At 42.1% G+C, this 25,046-nt stretch overlaps 1 protein-coding gene across 27 annotated transcripts in view; it reads left to right on the top strand.

Annotated features, from left to right (window-relative positions):
• LOC126365776 (nuclear receptor coactivator 2-like) overlaps positions 1-25,046 on the top strand; it is a 293,984-nt gene that overhangs the window by 180,378 nt on the left and 88,560 nt on the right. For all 27 annotated transcript variants that reach the window (XM_050008306.1, XM_050008318.1, XM_050008330.1 and 24 more), the window contains exon 2: positions 21,596-21,706. In XM_050008306.1, coding sequence (XP_049864263.1) covers positions 21,596-21,706 — 111 coding nt within the window. The remainder of the gene's footprint in view (positions 1-21,595; positions 21,707-25,046) is intronic.

A 25,046-nucleotide genomic window follows, 5' to 3' on the forward strand; every position in this document is an offset into this window, starting at 1 on the left:
CCCCCTTCAGCGGCACTTCTTTTAATTACAGTAAGCCGGCCGTTGGTGCCTCAAGCACTGCCTGGAGGTGTACATTTGTTGTTTCCTGTAAGGCCATACGAAGTATAAACTCCCATTTGAACCATTGTGAGGATGGCATTCTAATTTTCGCTTCACGGTTAATAAAAAATCCTTGAACAGCCTCTTTGGTATCTACTGAGTCATGCTCCATTACAAACTATGGGATATCGAAACACATAGCCCGAGACACTCTTTTCCGGTCAGTGCCATTCTTTCTCCGCTTCCTCTCGATGGTATGATTTATCTCTGTGTGTCTTTAAAAGTGGACTCAAGCTTGTATTTCTCAGCCGTATTACAATCCATTTCCTTTTACCCGTCTAGAATTAATCCAAATTTTTGATTACTGCCCTCATTGACATTTTTCCTTTTAGATCGTCCCCACAAAATTTCTGACCGCAGTAACGTCACTGCCTGAAGAGCAGTAAGTTCGCCAGAGCAAAGAAGTATTATGTTAAGACTTTCTTCTGCCCATCCCGATCATTTGCACTTCGTTGTGAAATGACTTCTCGTAAACTTTCCGGAAGAGTTGTACCATTCATACCATGGATCACGCGGTTGCTCCGTTGTTCGGGTTGAGGTTAAGTGTAGAACGCTTAGGAGGTTGCCAAGTGAAGTAAAGCGCTCCAGTACGTGGTGGGAGGCTGCAGCAGGCGACGGATGCGCCGACCGTCCTCATCCAGCCCAGTAAACCGCGTGGCATGCTCGTTCGGGCGATGAACTCGGCGTTGCTTAACTGCTGGGATGTTATGGAGCCGCTGCTCTGGACGTCGTTAAACCGATTGCCATGAAGCTCCTCTCTCCGAGTAATGGGACAGGCGGGGGCTGCGGCAGTGATAACGATTTCTGGTGCCTCGCTCACAGTCCGCGTTATCTGCTCGAACTGGCCATTTCTGCTCTACGTGTAAAACGAACGGCAAGACTCACACGCCTCAGCTTTAAAGGGGCACCTACCCATCCACAACCTCTTGTTGTTTTTACTGGCTTCATTTATGCTGCATCAGTCATTTTTGTGTTGTCGTCTTTGAAGTGGGTAATGTTCAGAGAATTTCTCCACGCAGTAGTAACAGGTACCATTCTTTTTACGTATCTGATATAGAAGTGTGGAAGTATGTGGCATTAATTAAATTTTGCGCCGTTTCAGAATAAGTACCAGTCCAGATCATTTATTCCAGGCGCTTTTATTTTCAGTGCCTTTATCTTCAGTGGCTATTATTTGGTATCTCATATCGCCTGGAACAGGATCTTTGTGTGTGGACTTCTTTAAATTTGAGAATTCTTCTTCTTCGTAAGAAAGCGAAACGATACATAATTGTCTAATAAGACGGATTAGAAAATGTATTTATCTGAAAGATAACGAATTTACTTATGTGTTGTGTAGAAAAAGTGCTCATTACACAGCCCCCCCCCCCCCCGCCCCCGCCCCACACGTTGGGGTTCCACTCTTTGCTCTTCGTGAAAACGTGGAAGTAATTCAAGTCTCTCTCTCTCTCTCTCTCTCTCTCTCTCTCTCTCTCTCTCTCTCTCAAACACACACACACACACACACACACACAATAAATTCGTGTCGTGTGCATTCTCTCTGATTTTCTTCAGTGTGGGAACCACTGAATTTCATGTGTTCTATGAAAAAAAATCTAATGAAAGGCAGTTCTTATTTCTCTGCAAATACAGATAAATGTTTTAATTATTCATACAAGATCAGATTCTGCAATATTATTTTATTCGTAGCCATTGATTTCTCAGCAGCCGTAGTATATATTTCAGAATAAAATTCACTCGTCAGTTGCACAGATATTTTAATTTCTCTGTACCGGTTTCAACAGATTAATCTGTCATTTTCAGAACCCTACAAAATTCTCCAATATCTCACTTGTTTTTATGCCAACGAGCTTATACACTGTGTGTGTAGTCTGGATTGTTTAGGAAAGGGATGAATGAATAGGGGTGGGTGAAGAGCAGGTTTTACAAATAAGTAGGTCGGCACTAAAAATTCCATTGCACATGTAAATACAGATGCTATTGGTGAGGTTGAAACGCTACTCCGTTGCCCTATTCGTCAATTCTGGAGAATTTGTCCGTTTTGCTGTGCTAACTTTTAACTGGAAGCAGTACAGTCAGTGTGATTCTTCAATTTCTCCAGGCGTATTTTATGACGAAATAAATCTCGGATGAATAGCCTGGTATGAGTGTGCATAGGACACAATATTTCGGCAGTCGACCACGTTGCCATCATGGTCGATTGCTGAAATATTGTGTCCTATGCACACTCACACCAAGCAGTTCGCCCGATATTTATTTCGTCAGTACAGTCAATTGTTGTACTCTTACGACAATGTGAATCTGATAAATAAACCGTAAAGTTGGCATGAGAAACAGTCGTATTCGAGATTGTATGGCCGTGCCTTTGCCAACATATCTAATTTAATCTTTAGAGGAGGGGAGGTGTGACGTTGGGGTGGGGGGAGATGTGATATCTCTTCGAACAAAGGGATATTCATGCATAATTTGGGAACATACGCGTACAGTTTGCTGAAGAAGAAGAAAGCTCGTTAAGGCATAAAAATAATTATATTGCATTTCAAAGATCGAATGCCGAACTCGTAGATTATTTCATCTCACCGTTTCCATCATTCTGTTGAACTACATACGTAACAGATAAAGTTCTTGTAACGCAACCACGTTGGAAACATTAACATGCTGATGCCGTTCTACCTTACTCGAAGTTGCGGTTGCAATTATTTCTATAGTGTGTTATAGAAAATGGATTCTGGTAATTCTTTTAAAACGTAGCTTGTGTTTATGTGTTTACACGGGGAGTGGAGGTGCCTGTACGACTGGTCATGGTGTTTTTGATTATTTCTGGCGCCTAGAGATGAAACCGAAAATATTTCTTGCCGGGAGTGAGTCATTCTCAAGGAGTGCGTGGAATATATCGAAATTCTGCCAACGGGCTGTTAGAGTGCCTCACGTATGGATTACGTGTTCTTTGAAGTCATGTTCATCATATACACCGCAGGCAGGTACCCAATTCGAAACTTAAGAGCACAGTATGACGTTGACGAATAAATTTCCTCTCCACACTCATACCTCCACAGTACACGGGAAATAAATGCTAACCAAACATTGCCTACAAGGCTATGAAAACTGTGGCCATTCGCATTGGTAATCAAATTGCGCAGAAGCAACCAGGAAAACAAGCCTTTCCGAGTGAAAAAGCGTCGAAGTGTAAATATTATGAATTTCTGTCTCCGGCAAATAACGTTACGAGAGATTTCGGCTACTTTCCTATCCAGTTGCCTCACTTCAAAAGTCTTGATACTTGCCGCTAACAAGAGATAAGCTATGACATTTGACGAAGAAGATAACTAATGAAGTCTAGAGATAACGCACTGCTCCCGGCACGATACTCTGGAACACCGTGCATGATCCATGTTATAATTTTAGAATGTTGTTCACCATTTCTGTTCGAAATCTGTTCGGAAACTACATCACGATGAGATTATTTGCACTGTAATGTAATCGATCGTGCATTACTAGAAACGGATTCTACGCAGAACCGTGAAAAGAACCTGCTTACAACTCGAACACTGGATAATTGTCTACAGGCGTACATTCGGCAGAAAGCGGCTCATTGCATTATTTAGTGTGTTCCGTGTCAAACAATGCAGCTTTATCAGGCGTTGTGAAATGAACGGCAATTCGGTCGTCAGTATCACAGTTTCTGAGGAGCATCACATCTAGCGCGCCTTTAATAACAATGATGATAATAATAAATAATTCACTGCTAAGTAATAAACAGCGTCTGTCACGGAAACAGCACTTTTTTTTGTAGTAGATTTGGAAGTTTAGTAATCGCGATGTCTTTGGACGTGAAGCATCGTACGTTCACCCTACGGCGATTTTCCGTAAACAATGAGTATGATAGAGACACAACGTGACTTTGCACCCGTTTTAATATTCCCGCTCGCCAATCTTTTCCAGATGGCTTGAAAAGATCAACACAACTGGCTCCGTAATAAGGGAGCCACGTGGCCCTGTCAGCACACCACATAACTTCCAAATACATCGAGCGATAGACAGAGAGCTATAAGCGTCGGATCACTCGCGTGCTGGGAGCGCTACATTACGATGCTCCACGCCTCCTTTCCAGAACTTCGACGTCGCAATCGGACAGTGAGGATAGCACGGTTTTAACAGAATGGTGCAGTTGCATTCACAATTCGTAATTCAGTGGCTGTGTTACGGAATCAGTGTCCCGCCATATAACCTCTAGATGCCGCAGTCTTCACTGGCTTGCTCGCTTCCTTGATCTTAGCTTACGGGACTTATTTTTGTGGTGATATCTTAGTCCCGAGTGAGTTTTAGCTATCCATACTGCATTGAAGATCTGACGATAACAGTGGAGAAGGAAATCGTTTGTATTCCACGCCAGATTCGAGTTTTCTGGACTAGCTAGAATCATTCATAAACGTAAATGGCCAACATCTGAGCGACGTAATGTTCAAAGCGCAGGTCAAACAATGAAATTCCCAACGTAAACTTTGTATTGTCATCAACAGAAATATTTTAAGCAAAAATGGCTGGATACATCCAATATGAAAACAATGCGATTCTCGTGATGGACCTTGTAGAAGAAATTTCGTGTCGTTTCCTCGCGAATTCACTCTATAAATGTTATTTTGTGTGGCTTTTATACAAACACTTCGTGGAATTAAAAACCGCTAACAGCGTTCTTCCGTTTTCGCCCAAATTTCATGAACGTACAAGAGTCCGATCCTGGCTGAAACCATTTTCGATTTATTTCTATGTCACCGCCTTATGTTTCCGAACCTGACCAGCTCTTTCTTTATAAAACTTTTTTGCAGTGCTGAAATTTAGTAAAGACATAGGGAGATTATCTCGTACAGTGTGCTCAGTTTTGAATCTAGCATTAAAATTTACGTTGTAGAGAGAATAGGTGTGGGTTGTCTGTAGTTTCGGGACGCATTATAAGGACAGCAGTGTTTTAAAGGGGAAGGACAGTTGGCCTGGCAGGAGATGCTGGCGCCAGCTGAGGGCTTATCTGGCGCCGCGTCCGAGCACTTGACCTCTCTCACAGCGGGCCAGTTGGTGGCTGGCGAACGGTAGCCGCTGGCAGGAGCGGGGCCACGATGTGGCAGTGCTGGCGCCACCCCTATAAACGGCCCGGGCGTCTCACGCTGGCTGTTGTTTCACCGTGATAATTTATGTTCTGGCTGAAAGACGCCGATCTCAATAAGAAAACTTACGCTGTACCTGTTGAAAATGGCTGTTCGGCCATAACTAAACGGTTCGATAAAGCTGTGACCAAATATTATACTTAAATTTGACAGTACAGTGGCAATAAACATTCAGTTACAGTCATTTCTTACTACAAGCAGGTGCAGAGATAGTTAATGATGGTGAAATCAGCTATACAGCTTGGACGTATTTATTCTCCTGTCTGTGTTAAATCAGCTTTATTAATTTGAAGTTCACGTTTTTTCTGAAGTGATCAGTACGGCGTGGGCGATAGTTGGGGGCCTACTAGGTCCCCCCAAGCACGCACACACACACACACACACACACACACACAGGCGCGCGCGCGCCGCAATTGGCTGTGTGAGAGCAACAAGAAAGTGAAAAAAATCGTGAAGTCCACATTTCGATGTCTATTTACTCATTCTGTAACAATGTAGTAATAAATTTGAAATCATACAAGTTGCTTTCTTAGTTGGCTTACTAATCAGTTAAGCTTTATTTCTTTTGGATACAAAGAATGCCTCTCCGTAGTCATGGCACGGCTCTTGTTACTGCTGTTACTGTATTTGTTACCAGAAATGTTCTGCTGCTTGAGCATTTTGTGTCGTACGAGAACTGTGCATGATTGATGCAACTATTACTCTTTGCTTCAGCCTTCTGCGATTGTTACGAGGGATATCACTGCCGCAGCAAGAGCTTTTTGGCTCACACTTTTGCCCAACAGTAACGCGGTTTTCGAAGTATCCCTCGAGACAAGAAAAGGGCACTCACCGTTTCTGTTCTGGCATGATGAAACTAGGCGACAAAGCTGCAATCAACTATTCTACGTAAATTTGAAAGTACAGTGATTTTAGTCCTAGCCTCTTGAACAAAGTTTGTCAATGTTTCTCTAAATAGCTCGGTGGTGGTGGTGGGGGGGTGACGAGATAGATTCTGTGTAGAGACATATGTGGGTTTCTTTGATGTTTTGCAAATACAACTCCTTGTCTGATATTTCGCGACAATGCTGGCGACTATACGATTTAACTTCTAAGACTGTAGACAATATTTCGCGACAATGCGAAGTCTTGAATAACACGGAAACAAAACTACGTAACAGAGATAAAGGAGCGTACAAGCCGTACTTTTGCACCACGAGAAATACTGCATTATGGCGCATACTTCCGCAAACGGCTTGTTATAGCACCTTTCTACAGACAGTAACAGTTGCTGACAGAAAGTTAAAATTTTATTCCAGCATCTGGCGCGACGTACTATAGAAATTTCTGTAGGGAATTCTGTCTTCCTGTTAGCTGCAGTACAGTCGGTTAACACTTTACATGCATAGTGAAAAACAAAGGGAAGGCAGATGGAAGGAGCAAGGTTACAATAACTGTCTCCAGGCTGGTGCTGGGAGTTGTTCTAGTCCGATCCTGCGTCTTGTAAAGCGGTACACAGTGCTAATAAGTAATGCACAAACCGGTTAGCGTTGACGTTGTCAATGTTACAGGAACGTTAGTAGCTTTTCAGAGACTGCATGGCGCTTAGTGTATTACGTAACGCCGAGGCCGAGAGGTAAAAGCTCAGGAACTAGAAATACCGGTCTCCAAAACAGTGCTATATCGGAAAATTGGTTTATCAAGTTTCGTTGTAGCTAAGAAATTGTCCGTGTCGTTACGAGTACGTATGTTGGATTTACCCCGTTTGGAAGATGCTGTTGTCCTTGGGAGGGTGGGGGGGGGGGGGGGGGTCGGTATCCTGATTAGTGCATACTATCTCTGCTAAATTGCTCACTTTATTGCTAGTTTTTGCTGTCGTGTTATCAGCTCTTGCTTGCAACAAACGAAGATTTTGGAAACTGGTTCACATTAGGAAATGTTTTAGAGTTTCGGGTAGAGAGACTGCGTTTCTTTTCAGTGTTGGAACTATTGCATCAGCGTTTGGGAAGGCTTTTGCAGCTAGAAATTACTCGGACGCGACACTGTAGCCATGAGAATGGGTGGCAGTAATAACAACTTAAAAACATTGAGATAACAATGCGCTACGCGGGTTACGTCTCGGACCCTGTGAGAGGAGGGGGGGGGGGTTACAGCAATAAACAGTATACATGTATGTACGTAAAAAAAAACCATTCTTTCTTTCTTGTTTTATTTGACTACCTGCTGCGCAACGTAGTGACCAACGTTTTAACACGGGACTCTTCCTTAAGGCGTTCTGTAGACACCTGTACTCGAGATGCGACACGTAGCTGTTTCTCCAGTAACCTTGTACTCGATAACCGGACGTCTCTCAAGAGGACACCGCTCCAGGACTCAGCTCCCTCCACGCCTACCAAATCGCGGTGGGAAACCAGGTGTTTTCGGCTAGAGAAATGGGTCGCTGTCGAACATACTAAGTGATCTCATGTTTCGTTTTATAAGGGGGCAGTCAAATGAAAACAAGACAGGTGGAAAACGTAAATAACTGCTTATTATTTCAAAAGTAACCGCCATATCTGTTAATACATTTATCCCACTGTGAGATAAGACAGTCGGTGCCTTCAAGGAAAAATATTTGCAGTTGTCTACGGATCCATGATCGGACCCGTGTGTGCACCTTTTCGTCGGAAGCAAATCGATGGCCAGGAATATCTTTCTTCAGGGCTCCATAAATATGGAAATCCCATGGGGAGATGGTGGTGGTGGTGGTGGTTGTTGGGATGTTGAAGGGGGACTAAACAGCTAAGGTCATCAGTCCCACATGGAGAGAGATAGGGACTGTATGGAGGACATCTAAGAACTTCCCAGTGAAACTTCTGCAGCATACACGAAACAACCTTGGCAGCATGTTGGCATGTCCACATGTCGCCAAGGCTGTTTGAGTTCGCTGCAGAAGTTTCACTGAAAAGCAGGCTGCAATGACAAGTGGCACGTTATTTTAGATGTTGGAGCGGTAAATAAGACTAAACCGTGATTTTTTAAGCATTGATGCATCCACTTCTGGCTTGCTTCTTGGACCATTATCTGGCTGCAAAATCTAAATGTGTTTTGCTTCAAATTATGCTTATGTTTCCTCATATTTCTGCACGTCACTCACTTTAACAGAACGAATGTCATCGCACAGTTGTATACATGAAAACAGCAACATCATATTACCGTTAACACATTGCTCCTGTAGCCGCTATTCCGAGTTTGGCTGAGTCCCTCTGAACATTCCGTAAATGCTATTGTACTCTACTGCATCCACTCTGAAATAACTAAGATTACTATAAGATAAGTTTTTAAACATGGGGATTGTACGAATAGAAATTACTTGGGTTGTGATGCACAAGCCGAGGTCATAATCTACATAATACGAGAGGGCCAGTAGTTGATGAAGGCTATTGTATTCCAAGAAAACTGTATTTAAAACGTAAACACAGAGGTGGAGAGTACGGACTGCTTTTAGTATTTCGGGTATCTGTTTCATACAGATGTCTGGACGGGCAAATAGCTGACAGCGATCGCTATGTTGTGATCTTCGACAACTCATTTCGAATTCAGCAGGTGTGTTTTTTTTCTACGTGCGAGCAGCTTCTCCTCCAAGGGCCCACGCAAAAACCAACGTCATGGATTCCGGTCAGGGTTAACAGGTTGCGCACCTGGAGGCGCCTACTTTGCAATGTCTCCGAATGTTTGGCGCGCAGCTGGCGCGATTGTGCCTGCCGACTTTTGTTTATTTCCAATCAGGACATTCTGCCGTAAGAACTGCTTTCCATTTTAAGTAGTTTTTATCCGATGCTACACCTCTCTGTGTGACGAATGAACGTGACGTATCACAAAGCTGCTGGCAATTCCGTTGGCATCACTTGACGAGTGATCGCAGCAGTTCTGCTTGATGTTCTCTGGTAGTGCACAGAGAAACCAAAAAGGTTTCGCGATGGTTGGCGATAATGTTTCACGCTCTGAAAAACTATCCTGTTCTTGACAACTTTTCCCACGTGGATTTTCTTCGAAAGGGTGTATTAGTGATATAAAGGCTAGCCAGTCTATATTACGCGCAAGCGTTTATCATATGCTTGTGTTTATGGGATATTAGTGAAGATCTTATGGAGTGTTTCGAGAATATTAGTTGATACGGACTTTGTTTGCCTTGCTTTTCTAATTAAGTGTGCTCACACTGCTCCTAACACATTTTGGATATGCTGTCCATGAAAGGAACTACTGAGAGCAAAGAAAAATGAGACTGCAAAGAGACATTACTGCAGAGGGCAGAAAATGTTAGCTGTCGCCATAACGGATAAACGTTTCATGACTCAAACCTTCCGTGGAGCAGTACTATTTCTACGGTAACCCCTTGATAGCTGTGTGCTTATAAAAGAAGTTATACTAAATAGTTGATGTCCAGTTGTACCTAAACATGCGCGTGACGGATATCGCGGAGTAGTCAAAATATGAAGAACGTGTAAGGAATGAACTAAAACGTTAGTTGAGGGAGCCCCTGGTGATTCCAGTGCCACATAAACACTCGTTTGCTTTTTTATATTCAAGTTCACTGTTACAGTTTTTCAGGATTGCCACTTTTCTGTTATTTTGATATGCTGAATTAAGGGACTTGACATCGGCCATAACATCGTTCAGCACGCATCTGTGCATCAATTCTGCAACGAGGTGGAAGAAGATTACTTAACCACGTAAGCGTTTGCCACCTTCACACGTAGACATTACCAACGTGTCGTATAACGAACATGTCAATAAACTCTGTACACCAGGTCTCTTTAATATCTGACGAAAATGACCATTCGGCGCCATTTTGTAAGCTGTGTGTCCAGATAACCTTGTGAAACAAACCGCGAAACAAGCGGGCTGAAGTTGAGCGATTGCACGAAGAACCGTTCCCGAAATGTTTTCTTACTTGCTGGGTGGTCGGACTGCCTTTGTACTTTCATTGACAGGAAGACGAGAAGCAGGAAGAGACTGGCAGGTGCTGCATTGCGCACACAGCGTTTGTGTATGATGCAAGATTTTATAGCTGTAAATACTCGCTAACTGCGCCTGTATCACAGATGCAGCGCCACGCCTAACAGCTGGTTCCTGAAGGGGCGAGCGAACCAGCGCGTGGTTCTGCCAGCTATTTACTAGGTATGCAGCGTAAACGGACACACGAAGTACTGCTCTTCTACATCTGAGATGATAGCAACTGCGAAATTTGGGTCTCTCGTTTATCGTTTGTTAATTATTGACGTCCAGAGCGTAATGCCGTGCGAAGTATTCTGCTGGATTCACAGAACTCAATGCCGATATTCCCTTCTAGAAGGCGGGTGAAGAGTAGAACTGGCATAAGGCATTGAATTTTTTTTCCAGTGGTATGCTAGTAACTGAAGCACTGACGTCATCTATCTGAGTTTTTTTCCCAACCAACCTGTGAGAGAAACTAAACTCGACATTGCTTTTTCGTTGTACTAAATAAATATGTCAAGTTATTTCGCCACACTGTATTTCTCAGCCACTAGTAAAAAGGAAGTGCTTAGCACTCCGTTGACTCCTGTTAGCGTCGTTCCGAAGAACGGGCACCGAAATCAGTGAAGACGTGGGTTGATGTTTTGTTGGTAGGTCATGCTTGAAATAAAATTATGCATAAGATTACACTAATCGTTTATTTATAGTTCTTCATTTTAACAACCGAACATCATTCAATATTCCTAGATTACTTTTCTATTAAGAAAACATCTGAAAGATGACTGTTTACAACTCTGGATAACATATGAATACCAAAATCGAAGACAAAGGAAAAAAAAACTCTTCCGTCTCTCCAAAGAACTCTGATGTCAGACGCCCCAGCATCCATTGAATGAGGTCGTATACGACATTTCAGATCTCGTATGCAACAATCACTTCATTCATGTAATTGCGGAGCTACAGATTGGCCAGCTTTTGCAGTTGTCTGTCAAATGCATAACATACGTGTACAACCACACAACATTATTAGCCTACACTGTCTTATACGCACATGCGAAAAACATACATCATTTTATATGAAAACCTTGAGATCATACGCTATCTGATCAAAATTATCCGGACACCCCCACGTAATGCTGAATTGACAAGTGTCACGAGAGTATAAAACGAAGCGGTTGCCATTGTGCTGTCGGAGGTTAAGCATTGACAACAAAATGTGTCGATCACGAGGACTCCGTGATTTTGAACATGGACAAGTAATTGTATGTCATCTGAGTAAAAAAAAAACACCAGGGATATTTCAACCGTTGTAAATCAGCCCAAATCGATCGCTGGTGTTGTGACTGTGAGGTGGAAACGCTAACAAACAGCCACGTCTAATCCAAGATCTGCAATTACATGACTGTGAAATGATTGTTGCATACAAGATCTGAAATGTCGTATACGACCTCATTCAATGGATTGTGTAGATACACGGCATGGACGGGCTTTGTAAGATTGCCAGTAACAGCACAATCACCTTCAGTTCTGCATAAATTCTGCTTAATTTTTGTATAGGACTCTGTGAAGATATTTTCGAAGAGGAACTTAATACCAGTACGATTGCACTGAAGTGTCACATTCGGTTGGCCATAGCTCCACCGTTGCAGTTTATTGGGAAGGATGGCCTGTGTAACTGTCAAGACTCAACGATGTTTACGCAACGGCAGGGATAACGGTCCGCTATTAGCACGCTTCACCGAGCTACGTGCGCTTGTGGCCAACCGACGGCTTCGAGTCTTCTTAGCGCAGCGACAATTCTCCTACTGTATCATATCGATTACATAAAGAAAAATAATTTTTTTATTTTAGTTCAGCGTAATTTGTGCGCTATGTGTTGAAAATAAATTGAGAAAAGAGAAACACGAGAAACTGAACCGTCGGCCACATAAAGTAATTTTTGTGGTCGACGGCAATCGTATCGCATAGTTCGGGTAATGTATTTTGTAGTCGACGGAAACACTGTCACATAGTTCGGAAAATGTTGGCAGTGATATGTAACTGATTTGGCTTCCAGCCTGCAGTGCTCTCCATTTTTTGTAATATTACGCTACTCTGGATTTTGTATGAAGAAAAGCCCATTAAGTGGAGACCAGGCAGTCAGTATTATTGCGCGCGTTTCCGGATGCGGACTAGTACTGAACGTGTGGAGGTGAGAGTGAAGGGTTGCACAACAATATTGGGCACACCAAAAACTTTTGCACTTACTTATTGCACTGGCTGGGGATATTGAGCCGTCTGTGGGTAGCACTGACAATATTCTTGCCAGTCTCTTGCGTGTTCAAGTCTGTGGATATCTTTGTGTCTGTTGTTGTTGTGTTAAAATTAGCTCAGAACAAGACCAAAGTGTGGTCTTATTAGAGTGCATCGAAATGTATAAATCATTGCTGGCATTGTAGGATGTTAAGGCAAATGAGTTCAAAAACATAAATGTTAATGCTAAGCTATGAAAAAAAAAGTATATACAGATATTTATGGCTATGTGTTGATTACCTACCCGAATGGCTTTTAGTGCCTGTATTATTTTCATAAAACCTTTACAAAGCTATGAAATACTTTGAAATGAAACAGAACTTATAAATTTCAAGTTTTCGAAAAAATTGCCAGTAGCAAGCTATCGTAGCGTAATACATAAGGGCTGACTTGGTGGTACTGCGTCTCTCATTGCAGTTTTTTTTCCGTTGTGATATGGATGGCCGCCGACATTTATCCAGAGCTGGCGGGAGAGACTAAAGATTTTGAAATTGTCAGTTTGGTATTTGGGTTGGCCAGTTTCAAGACCTGTCATGCCACAAGAAGAAAGTTTTGTAGGTGCCACAAAAACCTTAGCCTATCGTAGAGAACTGATGCTTATCCACTCAATATTTGTTACTAGTAGATTACTTTGATACTTACAACCAACAAATAAATATAAATTATACATCAGTTGCTAACGCTGTAGTATTGCCTCACTGCATTTGCCTAAACCAGAGCGGAATCACGGGAAATCACTTCCAGAAGTGTTAATGAGAATTTTGTAGTGAGTAAAAACTGGTTTCAAGCCAGATTAAGGGAAGAAATTCTCGGTAAAGAACGTTGTACGTGTCGAAACGTGTGGTGGGAAAGAGTGGGAAGCCTGGCTTTATCTTAGGCAGCCACTGGGGAAACTCAGCCGACTGACGAAACGCGTCTGCAACCAATTACCTAAGCTGTTAGTAAACGCTTTATAGTCATTTCTCTGTTAATTTTTAAGCCCGTGTTGAAGTATGTGTGCTTAAAAGATCACGCATGTACATGTTTTAACACCGTTGTTTTTTCTCTGTGTGTTGGACTGTGGTACACTTTCATATCACTCACACGATGATAATCCACGCCTCCCATCCCATCCCACTCTACCCCATCCCAATTCCACCCCAAACAACGGGAACAATTTAGAGAGGAAGAATTCTAAATGTAACGCACACAAGAAGTTGCTGTGGCTTTAGAGAACATTTTCATATTCTGACGTGTGTCATCATAATTCATACGACAGTGTTTGGCGTTGAATGACCTAACGTATGTTAACAGAACTTCACATTTTGAGTTTCAAATTAAGTCCTTCGTTGTAAACTGGAGCTATACACACTGCTGTTTGGTTTAGGGTCAGCACAACTTTCGACTGCGTTACTCGTGAAGTGTGTACTGGATCGATTGATAATGCAGGATCATTCTGAAATTCTCGCGGGGCTCCGTCTCTCTGGCGCTTACGGTAAGCGAGGGGCAGTCACATTCATAGTTGGCACTATGCATTTCCCTCCGTCGAGGCTCACAGCGCCCGGTCTCAGTAACGAACGAATAGCGTAATAACTTGTTCGCATCGCTCATAAACTTCGAAATTTCTGTGTGGGTTATTTGATGAGCTTGAATCTCTTCTGAAGTTTCAGTACTCGTTTAAAGTTCTCGATGCTTGTTGTGTCCCAAGGTGCAGCAGGAACGAAATGAAAACATTTCCGCCGGACGACTGTGTGCGATATGATTCAATTAATTCCGTTGTCGATTTCGGTCTTCAGAATCATAACGTATCAACATATCCCAGCATAAAAAAAGCCCAATTCACACAATTGACAACTATGTCGAACTTGTTAGAAATATTATAAGACAGCTTTTCGCGAAAATGTTGTCATTTCATAAATACAATTCTACTGTGGCGCAAACTAATCTAAAAATAAAATTGGAGTCATCAGTGTTTATTTCTGACCGTCCGCCTTCGTAGCGTAGCGGTAGCCTTACCGCCTACCACGCAGGGGCCCGGGTTCGATTCCTGGTAGGGGACTGGGTGTTGTGTGTCCTTCATCATAATTTTCTCGCAAGTCGCCGATGTGGCGACACCTAAAAAGGACTTGCAATACGGCGGTCGAACTGCCCCGAATGGGGCCTCCCGGCCAACAATGCCATACAATCACTTCATTTCATTTCTGATCGCACATGAAGCATCTTAAACTCAGTTACTTAAAAAGAAGTTCTGAAATACCAGTTTCCTGTTACTAGAAAAGTAACAACGATTTTAATTCTTTCGGTCGTCTCTTTCAGTGTACGTTCTCGTTTTATGCTTCGAAGTTTAGTGACCTAAATACTGGGGAAGGCAGAATTCCGCGTTCTGGTCGTAATGGGGCAGTTGGGACAGTCAGAAAAACCGACCGACCACCACGTCATCCTCTGTCTGTTGTAAAACAGCATGTAATACCCTAAAATGGCGATCTCATTACCCAGAAGACATAATATTTTAGACGATACACACACGCGCTCGTAATGTAGCATCGAATGTCACGTGTGGGTGACGTCAAACTTTGTTGTGGTCCGTACATACATGTAAAATTTTTAACCACAGCAGGTGATCATAAATGTAACGAAGTCATCGAGTGCGTAGGTATGAAATCAAGGTGGCTAAAATATGAAAGTTAATCAAATGATCGATCTATTTAATGGCTAGTTTAGTTAATTGTACAGCGAGAACAATATTGTTGGTTGGTATGTAGGCTAACAAGCTGTGTGTACACTGACGACGTTTAACCTAGGGTTTCGTTGAATCGAAAATAAATGTCTTTCGATGACCAGGGCACACGAAAAGCTCTGTAAAGAAAATTAGAGGACGTTTACCGATTTACGGAATGAACTGGTGCAGTGCTCGAGGTACTAGATTCAGATTTGTGTTTCCCTTGGTTCTGGTAGATCACCGGCCCGCGATTGTTTTGTCTGGCCTCTGGAACAAATTCGTGGGAGAGCGAGCGGCCGCTGCAGAATTTTGCAACGGAAGTTTGGCTATTGTAAAACGTCGTAAGTAAAGAAACAATGTTCATGACACGCAAATAAGTGTAAACATCTGAAGAAGGGTGAACATAAAATGAATTTTCTCTTAGTAACGCGTTTGAGGCGTGTTTTGCCATTCACATCGGTGCAGTGTCCCACAAACATTGTCACGGACGCTATAGTTTTCACTTCGTGCTCTTGGAGCGCCGTTGTCGTGTCACGTGACGTGGTGGCCTGTGAGCTTATGTGACTCAGGCCCGCGGGACGCCTGAGGTTGCCCATGCCTATCGTAGACCATGTTTATGCCGTTGCTGGAATCATTCTTGTCTATCATTTGCCACACCACCCAATAATCCTGTACTAGACACGCGAATCTCGATGGGAGGTTGGACATTTGCTTCTCATCCTCTTACGCCAGAACTCCCTTTTTTCGTATCAATTCTGACGTAATTTATCTCATTTTGTACATAACAAAACCATAGATTTCTCTAGCTTTACAATGTAGCTCCAAGATGTGCCAGAGAGTTGACAGTTATCTGCACGTATCTTCAATAGAAAAAGCATCCAAAAGACAAGGAGGAAACGAAATGAAACTTCACAGGTTGAGAGGGCATATGATGTTTCAGTGATGAGCTCACCTGTCCGTATGATGGTGCAGCGTCTCTGGTCTGGATGCATGCGCTGATTCCGTTGGGGGGAAAGGGCGAGGCGGTCATAAGGCCGTTCTATCCTCTCCCGTGACAGGCCCCCAACTGTTGTAACTGGTCCTTGATAGCCTGGTTATTGACACTCGACTTTGCTCTATCGGGGAGAGATCTGGGGATCGTCTAGGGCACAGAACTACGTCAACATCATGCAATCATGTTGAAAAATGGCAGAACTGCACAGCCACGTGAGGACGCAGGATGTCCCATCATGTACCGTTTGCCGTCAGTGTTCCCTAATCATTACCAGCTGTAACACGAAGCAATATCCGATGGTTCCCCGCAACAAGACGCCAGGGCTAACACTGCTGTATCTCTTCAAAACATTGGAAGAAAAGGGCGTCTCGCCAGGTTGCCCGTGTACCTGCCAGCGATGGTAATACGGGATGGTGCAGAACCGCGATTCGTCGTCGAACGCTGTGCGACGCCATTTGCAGTCAATGCTTCCTGGTCACGTGATCGCTCCAAACGAGGACTTTATGTTGTGGAGTTACCAGCAGCCGAAGCAAGGAACGGAAGTTCCCTAGTCCAGCTGCTAACCATTGATGCGAGATGACAGAATGTTGCAGGGATTCTGTTACTTATTCTCGGATGGCAGGCACAGAAGTGAAGGGGTCATGTGCTTAATACGTTGATCGTTCTCTTTGCTGGGCGGATGTGGTCCACCGAAAGCTTGACGACTAATACGTGTTTCCTCGCGTTCCCATGCAGGCCAATACCGGGCTAGCGGGCCACTGTTACACCCGAATGCTTCACAATACTGGATGTTGTACGATTCGACAAGCCGGCTAAAAGGCTCACAATGACGTCCTCCTTCAGACTCGTTTCAGGCGCTGATAACACTGTCTCACAGGAGTACGGAGCATCTCCGTGTCCTTCACAGTGCTCATTCAATATCTGACGCTGTTCACTCTCCTTACACACCCTGCCAGTCCTGATAACGTTACTACACACTACTGCGTTCTGGTGGTCGTTCTGCCTGTCACAGAGAACTGCAGTCCCGATAATTTACACACCCGGTACGTGCACGAAGTCATATTGACATCCGCCCGTGTCTTCTGGGTGTTTTTGTGTGTTTGTTTCTTTGTTGTTGTCGTCGTCGTCGTTGTCGTCGTCGTCATTGGGCAGTATGTTAAATGGACAGGTTTTCTTTGTACACACATAGACACCTCCGCTTCATGTAAGAATGTTGTTCCACGTGTCCACCCGTTCACTGTAAACAGCCGCGGCGTGTGCATTCAGACGGTTGAAACCTGATGCCGATACGCGGCGTATTCTTCTGAAATGACGGCAGAGGAGTCGCCGGGCATCGTGTGCCTAGCCGACGGCCGACTCACCGCCAGCTGTGAGGCCGGCAGAGTTGTGGGAGCGGCACGAGTGTGGACCCGGTGACACAGGTGCGTGGGCGGCCCGCGTGGGCTCGCGGCACAATGGGCAGCGAACGAATGACCTGCCCCACGGCGCGGCGCCGCCCTGCCCAGGCGGGACGCTATCGATCGGAGGCTGCGGGCGCAGCGTCGCCGTCGCGACGCCTGCCGCCGCGTGCTGTGCCGACTCTGCCCCTCCCTCCGCCTGTGCCCGTCTTTCCCCAAACGACGGTACTTTCGTTCGGTAAGCGAGAGGCGTATAGGAACACTTCATTCTGTTCCTTTCAAGCTGTCGGAGGACTGGCGCTCACGTTTTTTTGATAACTGGCGGCTTAAAAAGCGGTGACACGGTGTGATGCGAAAAAGTAGGGCTAGTCGCGTGGCTTTCCATTTGTATTTTATGGATTTACCCTCAAGACTCTTAATAAGTAATTTGAAATGGTGATATGTGTTTCAAAAGGAATGACCTTATTACAAAACACCATATTTATTAAACTTCCTGGCAGATTAAAACTGTGTGCCCTACCGAGACTCGGACTCGAAACCTTTGCCTTTCGCGGGCAAGTGCTCTACCATCTGAGCTACCGAAGCACGACTCACGCCCGGTCCTCACAGCTTTACTTCTGCCATTAACTCGTCTCCTACCTTCCAAACATTACCGGGCATGAGTCGTGCTTCGGTAGCTCAGATGGTAGAGCACTTGCCCTCGAAAGGCAAAAGTCCCGAGTTCGAGTCTCGGTCGGGCACACAGTTTTAATCTGGCAGGAAGTTTCATATCAGCGCACACTCTGCTGCAGAGTGAAAATCTCATTCTCCATATTTATTGATAAAAACATACTCCAAACGTGGTATAAATCGCAAAATGTTCACAAAAAGTTTTAGCTATATTATTATAAATCTTCCAGGTGTCCACCACCAGCAGCACGAACGACATCTAAATCAGAGCTAAATTTATCATAAACTTTACACAATGTATCTGATTTTACACAAGTTGTGGCGGCTGTTATTCTGTTTTTCGATTCTTCTAGAAGGGGAGATAACACTATCCTTCACATATCTCCAAAAAAAAAAAAAATTGCAGGGAGTCACATCTGGCGATCTCGGAGGCAAAGACGTCGCTGCAGCGTCTCGGTATCCCCTGCGCTCTATACACCATTATGGTAGAGTGTCATTGAGAGACTGATGTATGTTGTTGTTGTCAGTGTGCTGGCGCTCCATCCTGTCGGAAAATGAAGTCATCGGAGTCATCCTGAAGTTGTGGAAGAAGCCAGTTTTACAGCTGAACCCAGTCACTTTGTTTTCCTCAAAAAACAAGGGACCATACACTTTTTTTAAAATGAAATATAGCATTAAAAACGTTCGATGTTGGTGATTCCCTTACGTGCTCAATGGTACCGTGATGGTTCTGTAGTCTCCGTATGCGAACGTTACTGCTAACATGAAATGTTGCTTCATCACTGAAAATTAACTGTGGTAAAAATGTAAAAAGATGTTGTTTGTGCTGTTGCTGTTGCTGCTGCTGCTGTTGGTGGTGGTGGTGGTGGTGGTGGTGGTGGACACATAGACCATTTATAATAGCATAGCTAAAACTTCAAGATTTTGTGAGTGTTTTGCGATCAATCCAATGTTTGTACTATGTTTTTGCCAACGAGTATGGTGTTTTCAAATCCGGTAATGCTTTCTGAAACACCCTGTACGTTGACACTGAATTAGGCAGTTCAAAATAAGTCCTTACCACCGTTCAGTGCTTTCAGTGTGTTACATTTCTGGTGACTGTGTTTTGGATATGCATCAATCTGTGACTTTCTTTTTTAGGTGATAATGAGGTATACGTGACAACAGAGTAAGATTTCGTGTGATGTCAGGCTGCCTCTGCCAGTTACGATTTGAGAGTATGCTCTACAAAAGCTTGAATACCTCTATGAAAGGTTGAATACTATTTTTATAACTGGTCACTTAGTGTAATTTTTCCCATTCAACATTTTAATCATTACAGTATGAGAAATTGTACCAACTGTACTATTTTTAGATTCATATGGCTACTTATGATTATCCTAAGGAATCCTAGTGAGAGTGAAACAGATTTTATCAAAAATTTTGCATTTTAAATATAATTTCTAAATGTGAACCACATTCATCTCATAAACTTTTTACAATGGCAGTTAACTCGTATCATCGGAATACACAGTCATTATTAATCATGAACATCATGATCATAACGATTACACTTAATAAGACAGAGATACTAAGTGCTGCACACATGTGTATTGTACATACCGTTTTTGTTTTGTTTAGCATTTATCTGCCCAACAGCGTCATCTCAAGTAGAAGATGCTGAGTGTTTGATTAAAATGCAATGCATATAGATTCCGCACATTTTTTCCGTGAGTGTGCGCTGTTCTTGTTATGTCAAAGCTGGTCACATTTCATTCTAAGAATTTTAATACTTGATTATAACTCTGTATGTCGCATGTCGTGTAAATATATTGAAACTTTACTCATTATATCCAAGACTCGTGAATAATAAACAAAATCACCTCCCTCCGCCTCCCAATGCTTGGGTACTTTTTAATACGTAATTGAGATAACTCTTTGAATGCTCTTGTTGTATCTGAAAGACACATACAGAACAGGTATGAAGAAAAGATGTGCTTTTTAATGTCGCATTGATGCAGTTCAGATGTAACGGTATGGCGGATGAGAATAAGAAACCAACTACCTGCAATAATCCACACGACCATGTTCTCTCTTAGGTGATACACCAGTTTTAATTTCTCTGAAAGAAAGGAAGGTTAGAGTTGAACCTTTTGTTGATATTAAAACCAATTAGTAGTAACATTATTTCATGTGGAGAATAATGCGAGAAAATATAGACTGTAGCATTGTCGAAGGAAAGAGTCCAGTGCTAACCTTAAGTGATTTTTATTGGCTTAGACGTTACTCTACAGTAATTCTCGCAGACACATTTTGTGCAGCCGACGGTTCAAACTCCAACAAAAGGGTGGCGATGGAAGCACTGGAAAGCAGAAAGAAAAATACTAAGGAAAGTTTTGGGAGTAGTTAAAGAGCAAACACAGCACAGAGGAAATCGTAGTAGAGAAGTTTCTACACACACTGAAAAAAATACTGTCGTGGTTAGGTAAAGAAGAATAGCTTTATTTGGTTACATCCAAGTCTCACAAAAAGACTGTTCACTTACTTTGGTAAATTAACTGTCCACCGGGTGCGCATTGCAATATTCCGAGAAGCTGACTGGAAACGATGGGGCAGTGAAAATAAGCCAGGAATGGTGGAGGATTAAAAATATACTATACATGGTCCAATCAAGAACTGGAAGAGACATGAACGAACTCCCGCTTATACGACAAGATATTGAGGAAGGATTCCCACTCAGAAAGAAACTGCTAGTATCCAAAGGGTTTCATGACAAAACTAGAAGACTGGAATCACTTGCACAGAAGAAGGAAGAGCGAAACATCAAGAAGTGATGAGAGAAATGTGGAAGAAAAGAAAGAATGAACAGTTGAAACAACTGTACTCCATAATGGCTCATAAGTAAAAGAGGAGAGAAGTGTGGAAGAAAAAAAGAATGAACAGTTGAAATAACTGTACTCCAATGTGGGCCATACGTAAAAGAAGAAGGATAGTATGAATAAGTGGAATTGAAGAAATGTCGGTCTTCTTAATATCAAGCCATTTTCTCACAACAGTTTTGCCATATCCAAGTCTCTACATCTAACAGAAACGAGCACAGGCAGTCAGTAGTTTATGTTATCTAACTATCTTTTCAGATTGTTTTATGGACATGTCATAGTAGTGGTTTGAAAATGATGCTAAAATACCACTGCCTCTATATCAGTATAGTCATTGCTCTGATAACTGCAAAATCTATTTTTCTGCGGCTGGATGCGCAGTAGTTACAAATCGTGACCTGCTAATGTCTACCTCACCTGTTTGGTTTTGTAGAGAGCAAGTAACTGAGGGAAGGCTCTTTGTTGTGTTTCAGGCTTGGCCCATGTGACCTCCAGGACCCTGTGTGGGTCAAGATGAGCGCTGCCGTCACTGGAGGCGCCAGTAAGAAACGCAAGAAAACTGACACCAAGTCCAGCGCCCAGGTGTAAGTATCGTTGCAGCCACTGTTACGCAATGGCATATCATCCCGATTGCGGAACAAGTACCTACACTACACTTAATTTTCCTATGAGTTGTTTCTTCTTTATGCTAAAATGAGGTGTAGATGTTTTTGATATTAAAAAAACACCAGTAAACGAAAGAAAACAGAAAAATGAAAAGAAATATTAACTACTATTTACCACAACTTTTTACTGTCTTGCTCACTTGCCAAAAATACCGGTACGACTTCACTACTACGGCTGTGACTGCTGATTCCCTTATTTTCAGCAATTATTTGAGATCTCCTTAGGCCTTATGTCTTTCACTGTTCTTTGTTGTTCTGAAGTTCCTGTATCTGTAGTCAGCAACTATGTATTTACCACCTACCTGCTTATAATTATTGATTGTAAGATTCCACATTTTCTGCCCAGAATTCTGTGATTAATTTTGTGCACTTTATGAGTTTTGATGTGTTGTAGCTCTGCTCTTTAATGTACTTCCACTTTTGTTGTAGGAATGTTAAATTGATTCAGGGAGTTACCGTGTGCAACAACTAGACTGCTTGGGGTTTCAGTTGGTTTACGTGGGATGTTTCAAATTCATTTGTTTAGTGCCAATTTTTCTTCCGTTCTGATTTCGACTTACGTTAGTTTGTCCATAATATCTAAAGTGTGGTGCATAACTTTTGCGCCTGAAAAGAAATTGTTTTAAATTTTTTGTTATGTATCATGGAAGTTAAAACAAAATGTATCTCGTATGGAATTCACTGTTCAGAAGCACTAATTAGACTACTTACAATAACTATGACTTGAAAATGTGGCTCGCACATGGAAAAGTAACCATTCTGGTTTTTAGTGATTGCTATCTTTGAAATTTTGATAATTTTATATTGCAGGTAGTGTATGAATTAATATTTAGACCTTACCCTAACATTTTTCAATTTGGCCAGATATCAAATGCTCTATCTAAGAGGTATTGTCACATAGCATAGAAGTTACTCTTGGAACTGTGTAACTAAAAAGCCACCTCTGTGTAAATTTCCTGCAGTTCTATGACATGGAGCAAACTTTCTGAAATGTGCTTCATTACAGATAATATAAGCTTCAGATAAAATATAATTTAAATCACAACAAGTTACTTCACCAAAAATAAAATGACCTTAAGAGTCATTGGCACTGAAAACCAGTTCATATTCTGAAAATGAGCTTAGCTTCACAAATGTTGGTACCTATAGACACTAGTAAAGGAAAAATTAAGCACTGTGTATTTAAAGAATATGTGCATCTGTCATTTCTCATTGTGTTAGCAAACTTAAAGCCAGCGCTAGGTTTATATTCTGAAGCTGCAGAGTTCAGATTCACATCCAGCTGTCCTGATACAGGTTTCATGGTTATCCGAAATAACTTTAGGTGATTTCAAGGATTATTTCTCCAATAATCTTCAGATTTCTTCCTCCCAGCCTTGTTCTCTCTGGACTGGTATACATTTCTGGACTCCTTGATAGCCTTGGGATATTAAACACTTCACAAAAAGTTAACAATGTTAGTGTCATTCTAAATAGCTTAGTGCAGTATTAGATACATGTTTGTCCTTGGCTATTTTTATGTAATGATTGCTCAGTAATTTAGCTCAAAACTCAGTCAGATTTGCAAGTTACATTAATATTGTTGCAATCTCCACCTCAATGTGGTTATTGTGTTTGGTATGAAAGATGGACATCAGTTATGTGGAAGGATACATAATCATAGTAAACTTAAACACACACACACACACACACACACACACATACACACACATACACGTGAAAATTTGCGGTGTATTAAAATTCTGTACCACACTGCAATTTTAACTTGGATTTATGGATATTTAACATGTGTAGAGATAGCACAATTTATATCTGAGAATTCTCCCTGCCACTTTTTCCCTTAAGGAAAAGGTAGACAGCACACAGTTGTAACTTGTGATTGCAATGTACACTTGTTTAAGTAGTAGAAAAAAATTTCCACTTCTCTGTTCCTCTTTTGCAAGGCTCATATCAGCAGTCTACTGTTTAACTTGAGGTAACTGAAGCAGATCTACCCATTAATCACTTCAACAGTGAAGGATGGGGGAAGATGGACCATTTGACGCCATACTGTAACAAGAAGATTGTATTGCATTGCATCATGTTTATACTCATCATGTTATTTTTTTGTCATAGTTGTGATGTGACACCAGCAATCAGTGGTTATGTTTTATGTAAGAAAAGAAGGAATAAAAATAGAGTGGGCTGTTAATTAGGAAAAATTTGCTTCGAATGCAAGTGTCACTGGTGTGATGTAATTTTCCTGGACCTTTCTCTGTCACTTCAGTATTGTGGTAAAGTCTTTTTTAAATGCAAGTTACATGTTTTTCTCTTTGTCAAATGTTAGGAAATATTTTCTCATTCATGGCTTCACAGTTGACAACACATACGCTAGCAGAAAATAAAGTATACTCATCTACACACGTGTGGTAATTAGTCACCTGATTTATGATAACAGATGGAGATGACCAAAGAACAAAGACATGTTCTTAACAGTGTCTTAATCATTGGACATTTTATGATTATGGTATTTCTTGTACAGGTGACTGATCCTGCAGATTGTTACAGAGGAGTTTTATAGTTTAATGTCTGTCCCTATTCGTGTGAAACAAAGTTTCTTGATTTAAGAATGAAAATAATAAATTTTTGACAATATAACATAATCGGATAAATAAAAATATACTCACCAGGCAATGACAGGAAAATGGACACATAAAAGGAGGTTATACTTCCAAGCTTTTGGAGCCAGTGGATTGTTCTTCTGGCCGAAGGGTTGAAGGGGAAGGAAGAGGGGTGAAGGAAAAAGACTGAAGAGGTTTAGGAAAAGAGGTAAATTTTGGAAAAGGCACACAGAACCTTGGATCAGGTGAGATTTACCAAACGCGATGAGAGGGAAAGTCTGGTACATTGTGAATTCACAATGCACCAAGATTTGCGGTTACGATGTATTTTCATTTTGGAAACTGAACTGTACTAGGACACACTTAACACTGCTATTCAACTGCTGAATCTCAGATTATATTTAAGATGTTAACAACCAACCATGTTGCGTCGCTGCTGCAATCCCCACCCCCCACCCGCCCCAGTATTTAATTAGTTAGCTATATCATGTATTGTTGATTAACAGTTGGCTATAAATGTTTCAATGTCTGGATATAATAGTAATTACTTATTGTGAGTTGCATAATGAAGGCTAACGATATCTTAGAGGGTTGGACATAATGCGGTGTGCTCCATTACTAAGCTGAAAAGTTCATAGATGGTTCAATGCCCTGCGATT

The sequence above is a fragment of the Schistocerca gregaria genome, chromosome 4 (assembly GCF_023897955.1).
Source record: "Schistocerca gregaria isolate iqSchGreg1 chromosome 4, iqSchGreg1.2, whole genome shotgun sequence".
Taxonomy (NCBI): Eukaryota; Metazoa; Arthropoda; class Insecta; order Orthoptera; family Acrididae; genus Schistocerca; species Schistocerca gregaria.